At 42.4% G+C, this 20,318-nt stretch overlaps 1 protein-coding gene across 2 annotated transcripts in view; it reads left to right on the top strand.

The window, feature by feature from the left end:
• doc2b (double C2-like domains, beta) overlaps positions 1–20,318 on the top strand; it is a 255,155-nt gene that overhangs the window by 147,475 nt on the left and 87,362 nt on the right. The window contains exon 3 of one of the 2 annotated variants that reach the window (XM_033609347.2): positions 1,604–1,627. The exons of the other annotated variant lie outside the window; for it this stretch is intronic. Coding sequence (XP_033465238.1) covers positions 1,604–1,627 — 24 coding nt within the window. The remainder of the gene's footprint in view (positions 1–1,603; positions 1,628–20,318) is intronic. 2 annotated transcript variants of the gene reach the window in all.

Raw genomic sequence — 20,318 nt, 5'->3', positions numbered from 1 at the left:
TTCAGCTGCTCAGGTAGAGAGGCTGTGTAGCCCGGTGTGTTTTTTCGCGGATTCAGTTCTGCAGGTTCTCTGCTGGTACACTGGAGACGGGGATCAAGCAGTTTGTCTCACTCGGGATAGATTGTGCTTTTTTGGTTCATAGTTTTTGATTGACGTACGATTTATTCGCGTTTAGAGGGAATAAATTTCCATTATAACGGAAACGTGGGCACAGTTATCTATACAAAATACACAGACTAACTAACTAACTAACTAACTGATTGCCTAACATAAACAACTGAAAACTGAAAAAAATTAGCTTGCACTGTTAGCTCCAGTAAGGGAAAGCATGAGGGAAAGTGGCTGACCGGAAGTCACACACAAAAACTAGGATTCACGTCTACAGATTTAGTTCAGTGTATTCTTTCCAAAAACACAGTTGTTATGGTTCTCTTCCTAAGCGCACTTTAAGGTATTCTCAGGCCTATGTTAAAATGTTTTAGAGTTGTTATATGCAAGAATAATTTAAAAAAAGATTTGTACCTGTTGAATTGTGTTATAAATAAAAATACACATGGATTTGAAGAAGCGTCTTATTTAATTCAGTACAGACATGTATAACTGTGGAATATCTTGACCCAGGGAGGGAGGGAGAGAGGGGGAGGAGAGAAGGTGAGGTGGGGGGAAGGGAGGGGAAGAGGGAGGGCGGGGGGGAGGGAAGGAGGGAGATGGCTCAACTTACCCCACTCCTATGCTCAACTTACCCCAGACACGGTAAATATATTATCAAAACAGTTTTGTTTACACTCATTCTGTTTGTTTGTGCACAACATCCTGAAATGTATGCACATGTATTAGTTAGCAACAAAACTATAATAGCCTTGATGCAGTGATCCTGAATATGTAAAGTGGCTCATCCATAAGCCCCATCAGTCAACCTCTAGTTTGTAACTAGTCAAGAGCATCCATAAGACGCTTGACACTTATAATTCATGATAAGTCACATCTATAATGTTTTATGACTGCTGATGCATCAAGGAGCATTATGTGTGTTTATGAGTGTAGTCATAAAGCATTATAGATGTGGTCCTCACAGAAAGTGTAACCCATATTTTACATTTCTAAATGTAACACTAGTTTATACAGTGAAATGTAGCACAATGCATATATTTGTGTATTTTTACAAACTTACAGACTCAGCACAGTAAAGATATATATTTTATTCCTACTATCTTAAGTACTAGTGTTAACATTATAGCATTATGCACATTTTATTTCTGTTCTATTGACTTTTATTACCTTATATTTACATAGGCTACTTCTATTTCATACGCCTGTTCTTACTTCTTATAATTCTCTATTCTTTACACCTGAGCGACTGTAAAAAATCACAGTTTCTCCTTGGGGATAAATAAAGTATTTCTGATTCTGATACTGAGAGAGCGCACAGACTGCCTGTATGTTGTTGTTGTTTTTTGTCTTCTTTTCCTTGCATGTTAATTTAATTGCTTTGGCTTTAATTTCACATGATCAATGTTATCTTTCTTTTTCTCCTCCACCTTTACTCTTTTGCATGCTGTCATCGTCTCTGTGTGTTGCCACTTTATGTGTGCTGGAAAAACAGCTTCCTGTCCCCAGATACAAGAAGGTAAGCCGCTGAGATAAGCTCAAATCCCAACCAGTCCCTACTAATCAATACTTAGTCTAATCCATCCAACATCCAGACCCAGTGAACCCTGAGAGAAACCATCACCAACCCTGCGCTAACCTCCTCTGAGCTCCTTCTCATTATCAGTGTAATGTGATTCCATCTGTTTAATGCTCCCTCTGTGTTATTCTGTTGGTCCCATTCTGATCTGCTTGTACAGTACTCTGTGTTGTAAATCACCAAGACAAGTTGACCCATTAAAAGCGAATACTTCAATAACAAAAAGTGACAAGAGCAGACAAAGCAATGTTGTGATTCACAACCCTGGACTCAAAGGTTAAACCGATTTTCCGATTCATTAAAGGCAAACTCCGTCCTTAAATACAAGATGCTGTGACACACCATGGATCAGTTTTGCTTAATTAGTTGTAGTAATTTATAACTTTGGTGGACCAGTTTTCCCTGAAGGCAGTTTCCTGCCTTACCCATTCCTTTAACAATTCGCCTGGAGCCAGAGAAAAACTGGCAACAAAAAGCGCCCCAGGAATTTGTTGTAAAGCAGCCTGAATTTGATACACCACATTCAAACTGGCACGTTTGTATTAACGAATAATTAATTTATTACAAAAAATAAAAAAAAGAACACAATCTATTAATTTGTATTGCTTGCATAAGGCTAATTTATAAAACAAAGAAACACATTTTCCTCCTCATGTTTGTGTGTACAGAAAGCAGAACCTCTGAGTTGAATTAATATAATGATGACCTGAAACCTAATCTGACTTAATAGTCTGCTTCTCTAGCAACTTTCCATCCCTCGTCAAATATCACCACTTTGTCAGTGGACTTTCACATTCTGGTGGCATCTCAGCACGCTGAACTTCCAGCTCCATCAAATACACTGCGCTTGACTTCACCACACAACCAATCTCGCAACCCGTTGGCTATTGGTCTGATGACGATAAGCCTCTGGGGGTGAGGGAAAATATTTCAGGCTGATTTGGTGTAGCCATCACATACCCAGGCTAAGGCTTTCTCTTCTGCACACCGCTCATTAATCTCTAAGATAAAATAAGATAAGATGGACTTTCTTGTCCTGAAGGAAATTTGTCTTGGATACATGCAGTACCTGCCGTTAAAGGAAGAAAAAAAAAGTTATACATGAAGTTCCTACATCAGACTGCCATAAGCCAACAAATTGTCATCCATGTGGATGCTACTTAACGTGCTCCACCCACCGAACACCGTTGCAGACAAAATAAACCCCCTCATGGCAAAGGCACAAATCAATGGCAGTGGCCCCCCAGCAGGACAATGCACCATGCCACACCACAAAAACTGCTCAGGCATGACCCGAGGAATGGGACAAAGAGCTCCAGATGTTGACCTGACCTCCAAATACCCCAGATCCCAATCTGGTCCACCATTTGAGGGACGTGCTGGTACCACAGAGCTACCCCTGATCCATGGTGGGTGCTCCTTGGACTGGACTTGGCTCTGACCTGTTAGGGCATGGACACAGGACCTCTGGAGGATGTCCCTTGGTGTCTGGCACCAGGGCATTAGCTTCAGATCTTTTGAGTCCTGTGGGTTGTGAGGCGGGGTAACAGCACCTCCCACAGATGTTTGATCAGATTAGGATCTGGGGAATTTGAAGGTCAGGTTGATGCGTTGAACTCCTTGTCACGTTCCTCGGACCACTCCTGAGCAGTTTTTTTGGTGTGGCATTGTGCATTGTCCTGCTGGGGGGGCCACAGCTACTGGGGAGTGCCAGTGGGTGGGTGGAGCGTGTCAGGTGGCAACCACATGAATGTCAGAACCCAAGATTTCCCAACAGAACATTGCGTTGTAACAAGATGATCAGTGTTGTACACTTAACCTGTCAGTGGTTTTAATGTTTTGGCTGATCGGTGTGTATACATACACACATATGGTCATATGTACATATATACACATACATACATACATACATACATACATATTTACATGCACATACACATTGTATGGTTAGCCTCCCATTTAACAAAGCTAACTGTTGTTTAAGCAACAGCAAATAGAATCTATATAAGCAGATACCTGCACATGAGCTTGTTGGTTCCAAGATTGCATTTCGGCCAATGGGTTCAACCTCTCTATACAGACCTTTTACCTACTGTTCAAATGTGATTGGTCAACACGACACGGACTACAAACAGAAACAAAAAGACTTCCAACTCCAAAGTCCTGTCCCGTCACTGTATGTACAATCTGTTTATACTGTAGAAACCACCACAGCACAGACTGTATGGGTTGTAGTTGTTGCCGTAGTGGGCCAATCACACGTCGTGTTAAGGGTGTTTTCACACTTGGTTCTTTTCAACTCTCTAAGCGGACTCAGAGTGGTGACTCAGCAGTTTTTGTACATATGTGAACACAAGAGAACTCAGACCCCTCTGAAGTGAACCATGTCCAGACCACCTTGCTTCAAGGCTACGATGCGGTTCACTTAACCTGTGCATTGTGAACACAAAGCGCTCCAGGTTTGCTTTGCTCTTTGCCATTGTACTTAGCCCTCCAGATAACAGATAGCTAATAGACTGGGACGCCTAAAATAACTGATGAAACCATATCGGCCTGTAACGTTTGCAAGGATGCAGGACGAGTAGTAGTTTGGTCCATCGAAGACTGCACGTCTCCAGATGTGAAATGTAGAAAACATCCAACAGCAACAGTCTACAGCACAGAAACACTAAGATTTTCCTCCAATTTTAAGTTCCTCTTAATGCAAGGGGCTTCATAACTGCACTGCAGTGCCACGTCAAAGTAAAAACAAAGCTATGTCAACATATATTTTACATATTATATAGCCTATAGTGCGAACACAAAGAGGGCTGAGGCTTCATCAGAGCTGAAGTTGACCAGAAAGAGAACTGTGTCCCTTTTCTGTTGGTCCACTTTTGGTCCACTTTAGGAGGTCTGAGTTCGGTTTGTTAAAAAGGACTATATGTGAAAACACCCTAAATCTAAGAACGCATAAGGTAAAACCATACAACTAGTTATATTTTCAAGATCTGAGTACAAAAAGGACTGACTGCAGGTGTCCTTTGACTGGATAAGCTTTGATGCTGCTCAGCACCGAGTTATTTTGGTCAATACCTTAAAGGTATTGAGTACCTGATACCCAGCCTAATGTCCTCCCACCTGAGCACAAAAACTTTTGTTTAGTGCCAGAGTTGCCAAACAAACAGAGACACAAAAAAAGACTTGCACCTGGGGAAAGTTTGCCCTTGCTTTGCCTTCTATTTTTGGCTGCTTCACTTTGACATAATAAGAAAAAAACATGCAACAGTAGCGCAGTGACAAGAAAGTTACCTCCCAGCAGCTGTACAAATGCTAGTTTAGTTGAGCTCCCTGGCGATAAAAATCACAAATCAGTCTATCTGCTGTTTTTCCACAAAATCAATGACACGTTATCAATGACATGACTGACATCGAAACTAACGCATTCCAGCGTGACCCAGTGACACCACCCCCACCTCCACCCCTCTTCTCCTTAAGCCTCTCGATCATCAATGTTGACATTCATTGGTGATGAATGGGACCCATCTGCCGGTTCTCCATATTGCCTACTTCCATCACTCCACAATCGCCTCGAGTCGCCTTGACCTGAGCACCTTCACTGATCCCAGGTGGCTTGTGGAGCATTAACCCCTTCTGTAACATGACTGTGTGTCAGCTCCCTCTGGATGAGATCAATGCCCTGTCTCATCCATCCTGTTATCTGCTGCTCCAGGTGATTGATGCCTCCCCCACCTCCCTGTTAGCGGGCCAGTCAGATATGGTAATGAAGACATATGCCCCGGCTTACGAAGAGGCTGATAGCACAGTGGAAAATAAGCACCCATGTGGGATATACAGCTTAGACAAACACACATGAACAGTGTGAGCGCTAAATAAATTGTATGTTCTATGGCTTCATATAGAAGTACATTTTATGGATTCATGTAAATAGCATCAACCATACACCAAAAACATGGAATTATGAAATCCCTGTTGTTTATGTACGATAGATGTGTACCACACGAATCTTAATGAAGCTTTAATACTCAAGGTAACTGTAGTGTAGACTCATTATTAACAGTGATCAGTGGCTTTTTACATTGGTTCTCCTCTCACATCTCATGATGCAGTTACAATGTTACAAAATAAGGATAATTCCTAAATTTGGGTCCTATTTTCATAATTTTGAACATTGTACACACTAAAATAATTGATGAGATCTGGGAGCACTTCACTACACTAACAATGTGCAAGGAGGCAAGAAAAACAAGACAATTAGGTTTTAAACAGGCTAACAGTGTAGCCAGTTTATCTTAAGTACTTTATTTGGAGGTTAAACTAAAAGTAATCCCTCACTGTGTAGAAATACTGTGTCCACACACAACTACAGCAAGGTAAAGTCGAACCTGTAAGTCCCTCTGTAAACTGGGAGGGAGTGATGGATGGATGGATGGATGGATGGATGGATAGATAGATAGATAGATAGATAGATAGATAGATAGATAGATAATGACAGAGAGCTCAACGCATCGACCTGGCCTCCAAACGTCCCAGATCCCAATCTGATTGAGTATTCCTGAGATGTGCCAGTAACCCAGAGGTACCCCTGATCCACAGTGGGGTCTTTTTGGATCAGACTTGGCTCTGACATGTCAAGGCATGGACACGGGACCTCTGGGGGTGTGCTTTGGAGTCTGGCACTGGGGCGTTGGCAGTGGATCCTTTGAGACCTGTCGGTTGTGAGGTGGGGTATCAGCATGTTCCACAGATGCTCGATCAGATTGGGATCTGGATCTGGAATTTGGAGGCCAGGTTGATGCCTTACATTCCATTTCTGAGCATTGTTTGTGGTGAGGCATGGTGCATGTTCTGCTGGGGGGACCACTGCCATCCAGGAGTGTTATTGCCATGAGGTGGGGGTTTTGGTCTGGTCTTGGTTTGGATGAGTGAAGTGCTTCAAGTGGCAGCCACATGAATGCCAGGACCAAAGGTTTCCCAGCAGAGCATTGCACTGTAACAAGATGGTCAGTATTGTTCACTACATCTGTCAGTGGTTTTAATGTTTTGGCTGATTGGTGTATATTGGCAGAATAGCAATATAATATGATAAGTTTTTTAAGTTAAAGGTTTTCTTTAGTGTATAACGACCTGATTTGGTATTCATTAATGAAGATCACCATGTTTCTACAGTGGCCAGGAACAGACAAACCAAACACGTACTCATAGTAAGAGGCCCAACTACGATAAGCAGCGCCGGAGTTACACAGATTTGTAACATGTCACTTCGTTATTCTGTGTTCTACCAGTTTACATTACATTTTTTTTGTTTTTTGTTTTTTTTTAAGACAGAGACCTCTTTAGATAATTTGGCTCACTGTAAAAACCTCCTGAACTTACCGATCATAACAAAGGTGAATACTCTGTAACTTATGAAAGAAAAGGGTTCAGCACACCATAGCATGATGTGGCGAGCTGCCCGACTCCTAGGTGCCAAACAGTGTCTGAGATGCTCTGATTTGTGACATTAAACTGCTTAATTCAGTGTTTTTAGCAGTTTTAATCACCTATAATCACCTGCCCCTATGCGGATAATCCAGCTCCTGATAAAACCCCCAGATCTGACGGTCTACATGCGTAGCGTATGGACAGGAGTGTTAGGATCCAACAGAGATGACAAAGTATGACAGCTGCTCGAAGTGTAGCTCCTCATTTTGTCGGCACAGGTCTGAAATGCGCAAACACTAACCACTCTTTACAAAATAGGCATTTTTCCTCTGTGGACAGAGGGTCACAGGAAGTCCAGGAACTCCATGGTCTCCCTGCGTCACATCCTGCAGAGCCTCCACTGCCTTTTATTCCTCTCTTTCTCTCTCCCTGTCCACTTTTCAATGTGTATCCTCCGGGTCACATAAAAAAAAACAGCGGCGGTCAAATGGTCAGAGGCATCATCCACATTATTGAAATCAGGTAAATAATCATCCATGACACTGCATATCTTTTAGATAACACTAAACCACAATTACTGTAAAGTACTCTGATTACTACACTCTCTCTAGATCTCACACGTTTCCACTATTTTCCTGCAACAAGTTACATCTCGTGATATTTCAGAACGAGACTTCTACTTAAGGAGACAATAACAAACAGACCAGGTCAAGTGAAAGCTCATGAGACTCTTCAGATACCTTTAATAACAATCTGAGCCGCTCTGTGGCAAAAATAACCACTTTTAATGGACATACAATGATGATGTTCAGTTGCCCTGTGTGATTCGATTGCAGCTCGTTCTGCCACTGACGGCTCCCTCAGTACTGGACAGGTTTCAAAAATTGTTGTCCACGTCAGTCTCTTTGATCAATTTACACGGGAAAATTGGGTCCAGGGTTGAAAAATGCCAAAGTAATCCTTTAAAGGCTGCCTTTGGGGCCAATGTCACATACAGAGGGGTGTGACAGAGCGTTGGTATTTGACAGCCTAGGAATAAGAATGGGCTGGTCATTTTCACCAATAGGTCTGATGAGACCCAAGTTTTAACAGCCAGAACAATCCTTCACCCAATAATCAGTGCTCATGTGGGCCTAGTTTGCACTGAACTGAATATGTTTGAAATAGCAATATACTAAATTTATTTAGACACCAAAACTGCACACAAGACTTTAAGGCCCTGGTGCAATAAGTGGTTACTGATGTGTGTACCAATGTGCAACTTAAGTGATGTAATCACTGGGGGAAAAAAGGGGGGCATAGCTACACTGAACAAAAATATAAACACAACACTTTTGTTATTAATATTTACTTGCTTTACAGCTCACAGCTTGCATCCATGTATTACACGCCTATACTAAAGCTGCAACACCTCACTTAGCAGCTTTAACTAGAAGTGGAAATTACAAATTACCTGCTGATTTAAATTATTATGTTCAGTTATGTACACAGATTGCCTGACTATATACACTGAACAAAAATATAAATGCAACACTTTTGTTTTTGCTCCCATTTTTCATGAGCTGAACTCAAAGATCTAAAACATTTTCTATACACACAAAAGACCATTTCCCTCAAATATTGTTCACAAATCTGTCTAAATCTGTGTTAGTGAGCACTTCTCCTTTGCCGAGATAATCCATCCCACCTCACAGGTGTGGCATATCAAGATGCTGATTAGACAGCATGATTATTGCACAGGTGTGCCTTAGGCTGGCCACAATAAAAGGCCACTCTAAAATGTTCAGCTTTATCACACAGCACAATGCCACAGATGTCGCAAGTTTTGAGCGAGCGTGCAATTGGCATGCTGACTGCAGGAATGTCCACCAGAGCTGTTGCCTGTGAATTGAATGTTCATTTCTCTACCATAAGCCGTCTCCAAAGGCGTTTCAGACAATTTGGCAGTACATCCAATCGGCCTCACAACCGCAGACCACACGTAACCACACCAGCCCAGGACCTCCATATCCAGCATGTTCACCTCCAAGATCGTCTGAGACCAGCCACCCGGACAGCTGCTGCAACAATCGGTTTGCATAACCAAAGAATTTCTGCACAAACTGTCAGAAACCGTCTCAGGGAAGCTCATCTGCATGCTCGTCGTCCTCACTGGGGTCTCGACCTGACTGCAGTTCGTCATCGTAACCGACTTGAGTGGGCAAATGCTCACATTCGATGGCATCTGGGACGTTGGAGAGGTGTTCTCTTCACGGATGAATCCCGGTTTTCACTGTTCAGGGCAGATGGCAGACAGCACGTGTGGCGTCGTGTGGGTGAGTGGTTTGCTGATGTCAGCGTTGTGGATCAAGTGGCCCATGGTGGCGGTGGGGTTATGGTATGGGCAGGCGTATGTTATGGACAGCGAACACAGGTGCATTTTATTGATGGCATTTTGAATGCACAGAGATACCGTGACGAGATTCTGAGGCCCATTGTTTGCCATTCATCCACAACCATTACCTCATGTTGCAGCATGATAATGCACGGCCCCATGTTGCAAGGATCTGTACACAATTCCTGGAAGCTGAAAACATCCCAGTTCTTGCATGGTCTGCATACTCACCGGACATGTCACCCATTGAGCATGTTTGGGATGCTCTGGATCGGCGTATACGACAGCGTGTTCCAGTTCCTGCCAATATCCAGCAACTTCGCACAGCCATTGAAGAGGAGTGGACCAACATTCCACAGGCCACAATCAACAACCTGATCAACTCTATGCGAAGGAGATGTGTTGCACTGCGTGAGGCAAATGGTGGTCACACCAGATACTGACTGGTTTTCTGACCCCCCCAGACCCCTCCAATAAAGCAAAACTTCACATTTCAGAGTGGCCTTTTATTGTGGCCAGCCTAAGGCACACCTGTGCAATAATCATGCTGTCTAATCAGCATCTTGATATGCCACACCTGTGAGGTGGGATGGATTATCTTGGCAAAGGAGAAGTGCTCACTAACACAGATTTAGACAGATTTGTGAACAATATTTGTGAGAAATGGTCTTTTGTGTATATAGAAAATGTTTTAGATCTTTGAGTTCAGCTCATGAAAAATGGGAGCAAAAACAAAAGTGTTGCATTTATATTTTTGTTCAGTGTATATAGTCAGGCAATCTGTGTACATAACTGAACATAATAATTTAAATCAGCAGGTAATTTGTAATTTCCACTTCTAGTTAAAGCTGCTAAGTGAGGTGTTGCAGCTTTAGTATAGGCGTGTAATACATGGATGCAAGCTGTGAGCTGTAAAGCAAGTAAATATTTCTCCAACATAATGACAGGGAATGGAAAACATGTACTCCGGTGGTTCAGATGATTTAGATTTAATATAACTTTACGATATATGGTAGATGTAGTCTTTCTAATTTAAAGTTAATAAAGCTGCAGACACACTCTGTGCAGTATTTGAATGTAGCCCCTGTGTACATACTCTTTCTGCTCATTATGATATTTTCAGATCGACTCCAGCTCCAAAACGGACACCGCTACACACGTCAAACCCCCACTTCACCCCTCACTTCCTCTGAAAGATGTCAAGGAAGCTCATCATGTCCAAAACAAAGAGAGCCCAACTTCATTTCACAGCATTTAAAGGCTGTTATTCAAGGGAGCTGTTATGAATGAGTATGTGTGAGATGGAAGGTGTGTGGATACACTGATGCATGTTACCCATCTGCCTTTCGTAGTGGTCATTTTTCTCCAATCCTCGGTAATTATGATCAAGCGAGTATTCACAGTGTGCTCTCGCAATCAGCAGCATGACGCAGCTGTCTGTTCACTCCAATCCAACCCCACATAATGTGCCTCCACTTAAATGATAGCTCAGGTGTTTGCTGAAGGCAACAATAGAGGTAAATGAAGACAGCATATTAACCTCTCCAATCAGCTCTCATGGTGCCATCTCATACTTCGTGTGTGGGAAACACAAACGAAAAGTGTGACTAAATATCAGCAAGAAATTGAGGCGGAGCATATAATAACAGAATGAAATCACTAAAAAAGGAGTTGCAGGTTAAGTTATAATTTTTGGAGATATTACAGCCTAGTCACTTGAGGAAAATGTTGGCATTGTATGTTTCTGCAAACCACAAATATGTTACATTTGAACAGTTCATATGTATGTCAACATTTCTACAGTGACATGGTATATGACACATTACTGTGTTTCCAGCAGGGATAGTGCCACAAACAAGTAGCAACCTCTAGGGCTGCAAAATGAAGCCAACAAAGAAGTGCTAAAAACTGCAGCTCAGTCAGGACCTTTAGTCAAAGAGAACTTTATTTCCATTTGCAGTATTACATTTGGTGGTATGGCTCTGTTCTGGGGCCTCTCTGCCTTTCCTTGGCCTACACAGAAAGCCTAAGGCAGAGGGAATTCACCTGTCTGCCCTTCCACGCACATACATGGAAAGCCTAAGGCAGGGAGAGCAGCAGCAAAGCTCCCCCGAGAACAGAACAGAGCACCATCTACAGTCAGATCCATAATTATTTGGACAATGATACAGTTGTCATCATTTTGGCTCTGTACACCACCACAATGGGTTTTTAATGAAACAATGAATACCTGCTTGAAGTGCAGACTTTCAGCTTTCATTTAAGGCTTTTTTCAAAAATGTAGTATGAACCATGTAGGAATTACAACCATTTCTTCACACAGTCCCCCGACTTTAAGGGCTCATAAGTATTTGGACAAACTAACATAATCATCAATTAAACAGTCAGTTTTAATACTTGGTTGCAAATCCTTTACAGTCAATGACTGCCTGAAGTGTTGGACCCATAGACATCATCAGATGCTGGGTTTCTTCCCTGGTGATGCTCTGCCAGCCCTTTACTGTAGCCGTCTGCACTTCCTGCTTCTGTTTTGGGTGTTTTGCCCTCAGTTTTGGCTTCAGCAAGGGAAACGCATGCTCAATTGGATTCAGGTCAGATGATATGACTTGGCCATTGCAGAACATTCCACTTCTTTGCCTTAAAAATGTCTTTGGTTGCTTTTGCAGTATGCTTCAGGTCAATGTCCAACTGCACTGTGAAGCATCGTCCAATGAGTTTTGAAGCATTTGGTTGAATCTGAGCAGGTAATGGTGCCCCAAACACTTCAGCTTTCATCCATTTTTAAGGCAAAGAAGTGGAATGTTCTGCAATGGCCAAGTCATATCATCTGACCTGAATCCAACTGAGCATGCGTTTCTCTTGCTGAAGCCAAAACTGAGGGCAAAACACCCAAAACACAAGCAGGAAGTGCAGACAGCTACAGTAAAGGGCTGGCAGAGCATCACCAGGGAAGAAACCCAGCATCTGATGATGCCTATGTGTCCAACACTTCAGGCAGTCATTGACTGTAAAGGATTTGCAACCAAGTATTAAAACTGACTGTTTAATTGATGATTATGTTAGTTTGTCCAAATACTTATGAGCCCTTAAAGTCGGGGGACTGTGTGAAGAAATGGTTGTAATTCCTACACGGTTCATACTACATTTTTGAAAAAAGCCTTAAATGAAAGCTGAGAGTCTGCACTTTAAGCAGGTATTCATTGTTTCATTTAAAACCCATTGTGGTGGTGTACAGAGCCAAAATGACGACAACTGTATCATTGTCCAAATAATTATGGACCTGACTGTATGACAAACAGAAATGACATTGATAAGTCAGACACAGCATGAAAAGGAGGAGGTTTGGTGGAGGTGGGTTGCAAAACTCAAAACCTGAGTCCACAAACCAATGGGTGATGTGGGCCAGGCCTGCTGTCAGGGGGGGTCAAAGGGTACAGATGACCTCGGCCCTAGGCAGAATGGGGGCCCGTGAAAAGATCTATGGTTGACTTTTAAAGTGGATCAAGTACAACAATTTGTTTACTGACTTGTATCATTGAAAATACAACTTACATGTATTTACATGATAAATAAATGCATTTTTATCATTAAAACGAGAAGTCAAAGTGCGGCACCAAAAACCAGGGGCTCCTAAAAGAAACTCCAGGGTACAGAGAGGACAAGAAAATGAAAGGAGCAGAGAGGCAGTGGATAAATGTCTAGCAAAAAAAGTGAAGAAGCAGCAGGTATGACTGGCAGAGCTGAAGGTGAGAAGTGGGGCAGACTAATTTTTAGAAATGCTGTATCGCACTCAGTCTTAAAGCTAGGAACATACGAACATCATATTAAACTAGAGGACCTAAGGCATCCATTGGTACCAACCATGTTATGCTATCTTGTGGGAAAGAGCGCCAAATAAATCTCCAAAGTTGTTCAGAATTATTTCTACATAGTTGGGTCCTTAAACAGTCTTGCAATTACAGAAATTGGGTATAACTGGAAAACTGACAGTTGACAGCTATACACCGTTTACACCATTTCAGTTCTGCACGCAATTTGACCAGTATTTAATTAAAGTAGTATTTTTTCAGTCATGATTTGATCTTATGACTTAATACCTTGCAGTAATTTCATCAATTTTTAATCATTCACTGGAGGGCATTTGTTTGGCACAAACAGTACAGAATATTTGTGGAAATATAATTGCAGGATGGGAGTGGAAGAGGGGCCCATTTTGAAAAAAGTTGTCCCCCCTGCCCATATTCCGTAACAGCTGGCCACAAAAAGCCGGGTGTTTTAAGCCAAAACATGATTGTTTCCTAGCAATTACCAAGTGGTTGCTGCGCCTAAAGCTAACCACACGTTAAATATACTATGCAGGATTTTCCCTAAAAAACAAAGCATGGACTCACACATAAAAAGTCTCTCTTAATCATCACTTATCACCCACTAGAACTGTGTGTTGGCATATTTTCCACAGGGACTCTGGCTTCTGCCTGTAGTTTCTTAGGGTGCTTTCACACCTGCCCTGTTTGGTTTGGTTCAAACGAACTAAAGTTTGTTTGCCCCCTCAGTGCGGTTCGTTTGGGCAGGTGTGAACACAGCAATCACACTCAGGTGTGCACCAAAACATCCGGGCCGAGACCTCTTTGAAGAGGTGGTCTCGGTCCCATTACAAAGGAACTCTGGTGCAGTTCGTTTGTGGTGAGAACATGTTGCAACCTGGATCTGAACCAACTGCAGTCACATGACACATTGTTTGGGTTAAACATGAGCATGTTGCAGTCCTGGTAGTCTCTATATATTCAGTGAATGTAGAGTCTGTAGGCAAACCCGGGAGATCTTGCCTCCGGAAGAAGAGCGGAAGAGCCCTGGTTTCCGGTTGTAGGCTGTTTGTAGTCCGCGTGATATTGACCAATCACGTTTGAGCCGGCTGCAGTTGTTGCCAGGTTAAACGGTCCGTGTGGTCAACTAATGAGGCAGAACATAATTGGCGTCACTGCAAACTCTGAATCTATCGAAATGGTTCAGCATATTTACTGATATATAAACGGAAGTCGGAAACGGAAATTCGCCTCCTCCGCCCAAATCAAACCGGAATGCCAAAAAATCGGGGGTCTGCCCCCAGAGGCTGTATCGCCGTCTGCCACAAGTCAGACGCCGAATACAGCCGATGGGTTCTGAGAATGCAGTCCTGGAGGATTATTAATGTGCACCTCCTCCTGTACTGCCTTAACATTTGCACATGCCACATTCAGCACATCCAATGCATCAAAACATTGTTTTCTAGTTGGAGCTGCCCCTCGTTTTCAAACTGTATGGTTTGACCAAAATGAACAATGACAGCAATGGGTCCATGTCATTGGTTCGACAGCCCATTGGTTCGACATCCCATTAGTCCGACTGTCCGCGGTGCTGAACGGCTCGCAGCGGGCGTGTGGTGCGCCGCGACCGGCTTGAGGCGAAGCAGGCTCACGGCTCATGAGTGTGTCACTTTCTTTTTCATTTTAACCCACACCGTGATCTTTTCCTGACCCTACCCAAGTGTTTTTTGTGCCTAAACCTAACCAGACCTTAACCACAGGGCATCATGATGATTTCGGAACGGACTTCGAAACAATGAGTTTAATATGGTCGGAAAAATGGGATGTCAAACCAATGGGCAGTTCCCACAGCAATATAGTCCTAAAATCAACCTGCGTAGTTGTCCCTCCATTGTGACATTAGAAAGTGTCACATTTATCTTGCAAGTGTATTCATCTTCAAAATTTGGTTTACTTCCTGGATTTTTCCCACATGGAAATTCCGACCAAACAACAGCAGCTTTTTCGGGCAAGGTATTTGATCTGGTCCGCTTGTAAATGCTGCTGCAAGAACACAAACCAACTCTAGGCAATAATGCAGCTTTGTAACAAAATTATCCCCTGATTCAGATCAAAGCAAGTGAACTTTTTGTGTGTGTGTGTGTGTGTGTGTGTGTGTGTGTGTGTTCGGGATGTTTATGGGCGTGTCTCCATAGCATATGAGGGTGGAGCTTTATAAAAAGGCAGCAACCAGGTACGAGACCTTCAGCAGCAGGCATCCAAAAGACAGTGCCAAAAAACCCCGTAGATATAGCAAGGGGAAATGCCAAACAAGAGTGAATCTCAGGTTGACTTTTACTTTCACTTTTGCTGCTGAGCGTGTTTACACACCTGAACCAACAATCCTGCACAGTACACCTTAAACTACAGCATTGTTGTAAAGTAAACTCAACGTATCTGCTACATTAAAATGTACAAATGTAATGTACGAGTGGTTTGCAGAAACATAATGTGAACACTTTTCCTGGTGATTGGGTTGGACGTTAGGCTTTGAGCTGGTTTATTTTGCAGAGATGGAAAAACAGATTGTATTTTAGATGAAGCATGTTATATAGGCCTACTGTATATCCAAACAGTTAATGTGTTTAGCTCACCCGGGCTGCTCCTCGGCTAGGGGAGGAGAAAATAAGAAACAAGATTGAGGCGAAAGGGTCACGGCTGGCACAGAGATTGGAGCAGCAAAGTGAATGTTGACCGTGTTGTATCACTTTATTTTCAGACCCCTCTGCCTCTCAGCTCTGCCTGCTGCTTTGGTTGTATTTTACAGTCCTCAGAGGGGCAGCAGACATGTTTCAATGCATCTGCGACTATCATTTACAATACAGTTGTATTCCTTAGCTTCTCAGTGGGCCTACAGAGGCACACTCACTTCCTGTTGTCATCTGTACTGTGCCACAGAACAAAATATTTCATCCTAAAAGCAGACAGAATGACAGCATTTGAAACTTTTAAAGAAATATGTAAATTCCCAGCAGTATGGTTCGGCCCTCTGGAAACTCACGACTTGGCCATGAAAACAAATTTGGATACACATGGCTCATTTTTTTCTCTAAGGTCTGACTGTGAGGTCATCATTCCACCACTGCTTCCTCAAGATGCAAACAAATAAAGGCCTTCAGCAATATTTGAATGCACATTTAATGATCATCACAGAAAAATGGGGACGTCCGTAGGCGCAGTTTCCTGTCCCTTCTCTGTCAGCTCTGCTAAATTTGGGCTAAATTTATGCTCTTATGTTGTGTTGGTGGTGCTTTTTGTGGTCGGTGTTGGATGGTGGTCGCATGTGGCTGTGAGTCACTCATCAGGAAATCAACAGTTTCCAACGGATATAAGGAACTGGAACATCCTTTGATTTACCCAAATTTGGCTAAATCCTGGACAGCGCCATCCAACCTGGACTCTTTTTCTATATGAAGATCTGACAAACCAGAGGACTCTGGCAAGAAAGGATGTCTGGTGTGGCAGTGGGAATGTGAGGTGCTGTCCGCCAATTGACGCCAATGACGCAAAACGGGTCATCTGGTGGAGTTCACTTGTTCTCCAGTACCTCCACATTTTCGTGTTGCCCAGCAGCAATGCCGCCAGCGAGGACACAAACCATATAGAAGCAGATCAAGAGACAAACCTGCCCCTCTTTCTCTCAAAGTCAGACCAAACTCTGATCAAACAGTAAAACCGTTGTGCTGATCAAATGTAAATCAAGAGTTTGTCTGATTGTCACCACAAATGATTTCAGAAACATGTTTTAGCTCACCGTTTAAATGTTAGACAAGATTGTTTGTGACCAGCTGGTGACCATTGTGTCAAACAAATGAGTCTGAGTTTGTAGCCTCCTATTGTCTGCTGGGCCGCAGTGAATTCTGGTAGTTTTAGTCCTTTTTCTCTGGTTCTGTAGCGCCAGTTTCAAAAGTATTTGCGTTTTTCTGCTGCATAGATAGCCTAGTTTCATGTGAGGACCCTCTACTGCCTTTTCAGTAGCAAACTTAATTAATTGACCAACTGTGTGGTGGTGTCCACAAAAGTTACAAGCTCTGAAGTGCAGCAGAATTTTTTCCTGCCCAGGTCTGGATAAAAGTAGGGATAATAAAACTGAGGATAAGTAATGTTACTGACGCCAGCGCCACACCGAGGCATTGGACGAGGGAAGCATGTCTGTTCTGAGATCATATTTTTCTCCTGAGGTATACCCAAATAAGCACACATCACACTGTTTTGTACGGAACTTGTAAGAGACTTTCATTTTGATAAAGCGACTTTTATTTTGGTATGCTGTAAGGGATATCCTGGTAGTGAAAAAAGTCAGTGTGCATTATGTTTCTGCCGTGTCCACTACTTTTCTTATGCCCTCGAAAGCAATGGCTGTAAGTTGTTAGTCATTCTAAAAGTGATGTAGGTTTACTTTTTATGCACAGCATTAGTTTATTGGTGTGAAGGTTATTGTTAACAGTGATTTATCATGGTGCTTCAGTTAATTGACATGCTAATGTACGGCAGTGTTAGCATATGATTTACTGTTAATGCTGTTGATGGCTAGCGCTAGTGCTCATTGTCCAGATGTATTGTTGTTCTTATCCTGTGACTTGTTCTGTTAAATAGGAGACATTTTTTAAGTCTTTCCTTTTTCTTGTTTATAACAGTTTCACTCAGATATTTTCACCTGTCATGGCTGAAGACAATCAACAAAGGAGCAAGGCCCTCACTTCCTGGCTCGTGAAAATCGAGTTTGGCTGGCTGTTTACTTACGTTAGCATGCAAGTCGTATATAACACGTAACAGGAACAGTACAACGTCCGCATGACATCACATACTAATCCTTTAGTTTATTCTGCTCGTTGCTTTTGCTAATGGCTTTTCTTGGCAAGACCCTCTCTACTCTGCCTCTGATTGACTACAATGCACTTCTTGACGCTTCTGTCACTTGTCTTGCCCATAGACTGTATATATTTCGTGGATTTGCAGTGGTTGCAGAGAAATAGACACAACAACGGCCGAGAAAATAGCTGAGAGACAGAGAACAGTATTAAGAAGGAAGAGAGTACAGAGTGACATACGAATGTCATCTGTTATTTGCATGTTCTAATGTCCCAAAAAAGAAAAGTTTTAATTTAGGTCTGCTATTTTCATTGTTTATATAACTATCTTTTATTTATGATGGTTTTATTGACTGAAAAATATATTTTGGAATTCTGTTTTTGAACTACTGACACATTCAGAAAGCAATTCTCTCGTGGCTAAGCTGGCTACATTTCTCTGGAGACAGCTTCAATGTCATGAAACTTTATTTTGTTTCGATGAAGCTTAGCTCACTAAGTTTTCCAAGAAGCTTGCCCAACACTGCCAAAATTACAGTTACAGAAACTGTGGATTACCAGAACCAACTGGAAACATGGAAAATTATAAAGCAGCAGCCAAAAATGTAAGAAGAGTCAGAAAAGGATGAAATTACAATGCACAGGTTGAAGGAGCCGACAGGATCACATTTCATTGGATACTAAACATGTCAGAATTTGGTCAATTAATAATCTTTCTCCTTCATTTAAGTATTGTTAGACAAATAATGACAAACCTGAAAATAATGCAGTGCAAACACAGGCTACATCAGAGTATAGTGGGCGCTATAACATGAACAACAGGTGAAATCTTACCTGCTCTGTTACCGCTTTTCCACCAGATTGGCTCTGGTTCTTGAACTGGTTCAGATGAAAAAGAAGAAAATATATTTTATTAATCTCTGCAGGAAAATTCAATTTTTTCACTCTGTCGTCATACACACACAGACCCGAAATACACACACATGCAAAAACAGGACCTATACATGCATTAAATGGAGAGATGTCAGAGCGAGGAGGCTGCCTTGGACAAGCGCCCGAACAGCTGGTGGTTCAGTGCCTTGGTCAACGGCACTTTGGCAGTGCACAGGAGGTGAACTGGCACCTCTCAAGCTACCAATCCAAGCTCCCTACTTGGCACGTATGGAGACTTGACTGGCAACCCTCTTGTTCCCAAGCACCAGTTTTGAGTGGAACCAGTATAATCAAGGATGTGTTATCAATGGAGGCCATTGCACAATGCAAACGGAAATAAGCACTAGAAGCAAAATAGCGGTTTACACGGATTACCTGCAAACTTTAGTTTTGTTATTACAGATATTCGTTTTAATTCAAAACCTAAGCAAGGACCAGCTATTAATGAAATCACTGCACACTCTTTTCCTATTGGTTTCTCACTTGTCTTCTCCATCCTCTCTTTGCAACCTGTAGAATATGACACGTCCACTGATGTCGTCATGGTTCGCACTTCAGGTCATGGAAAATGTTTCGGTTCCAGCTGAGAACCAACTTTTTGGGTTCTGAACCACTTTAATTTTGGTCGTAATGCTCTGAACAATTGAGATTAGGTGCAGGAAGCAAAACGGAAACTGTTTCACGCTGGTGGAAAAGTTGTATGTTTGGGTTCACTTCATTCAGAACAACCATACTGACCGGTAGCCCAGCCATAGCCTAGTTATGACACTTCTGGTTACTACTGTGGTCATGGAGAAACTCTGATTAGCTCTATATCGCCCCCCTGAAGACTGCGGTTACCTATACCATGGATGTGGACCCTGTTTTTGTCATCAGTTTTTCTTCCCTACTTGACTTTGACAAATCCTGTCTCTGTTCTCCCCTTTACAGTTTTAAAATGTAAATTGTGTCTGACTGTCAAGCTGCCAAAACCTAGATGAGAGAAGAGAGTTGATGAAAGTGTTGATAAACTCATCTGGGTTGTCTAATTACCTCCACTGACAGCAATTAAGCTTAATGAGCAGCGAGGAGCGGTGCAGGAAGTGGTCTGAGGCCCTTTGTTGCCCCTGCTTTCACCTCTCAGGCTGCAAACAGGTTATCAAAGGAAAGTCTTTGTGTTTTGGGCAGAAAGAGAACATTCAGACACTACTCAGGGCTGAAAAAAATACCTCCACCTCCTTTGCATGCTTTTAGTTAATTGAAAATGA

Source organism: Epinephelus lanceolatus, chromosome 11, assembly GCF_041903045.1.
Source record: "Epinephelus lanceolatus isolate andai-2023 chromosome 11, ASM4190304v1, whole genome shotgun sequence".
Taxonomy (NCBI): Eukaryota; Metazoa; Chordata; class Actinopteri; order Perciformes; family Serranidae; genus Epinephelus; species Epinephelus lanceolatus.
Note: the sequence above shows the minus strand (reverse complement) of the source record. Positions and strands in the feature narration are given on the sequence as shown.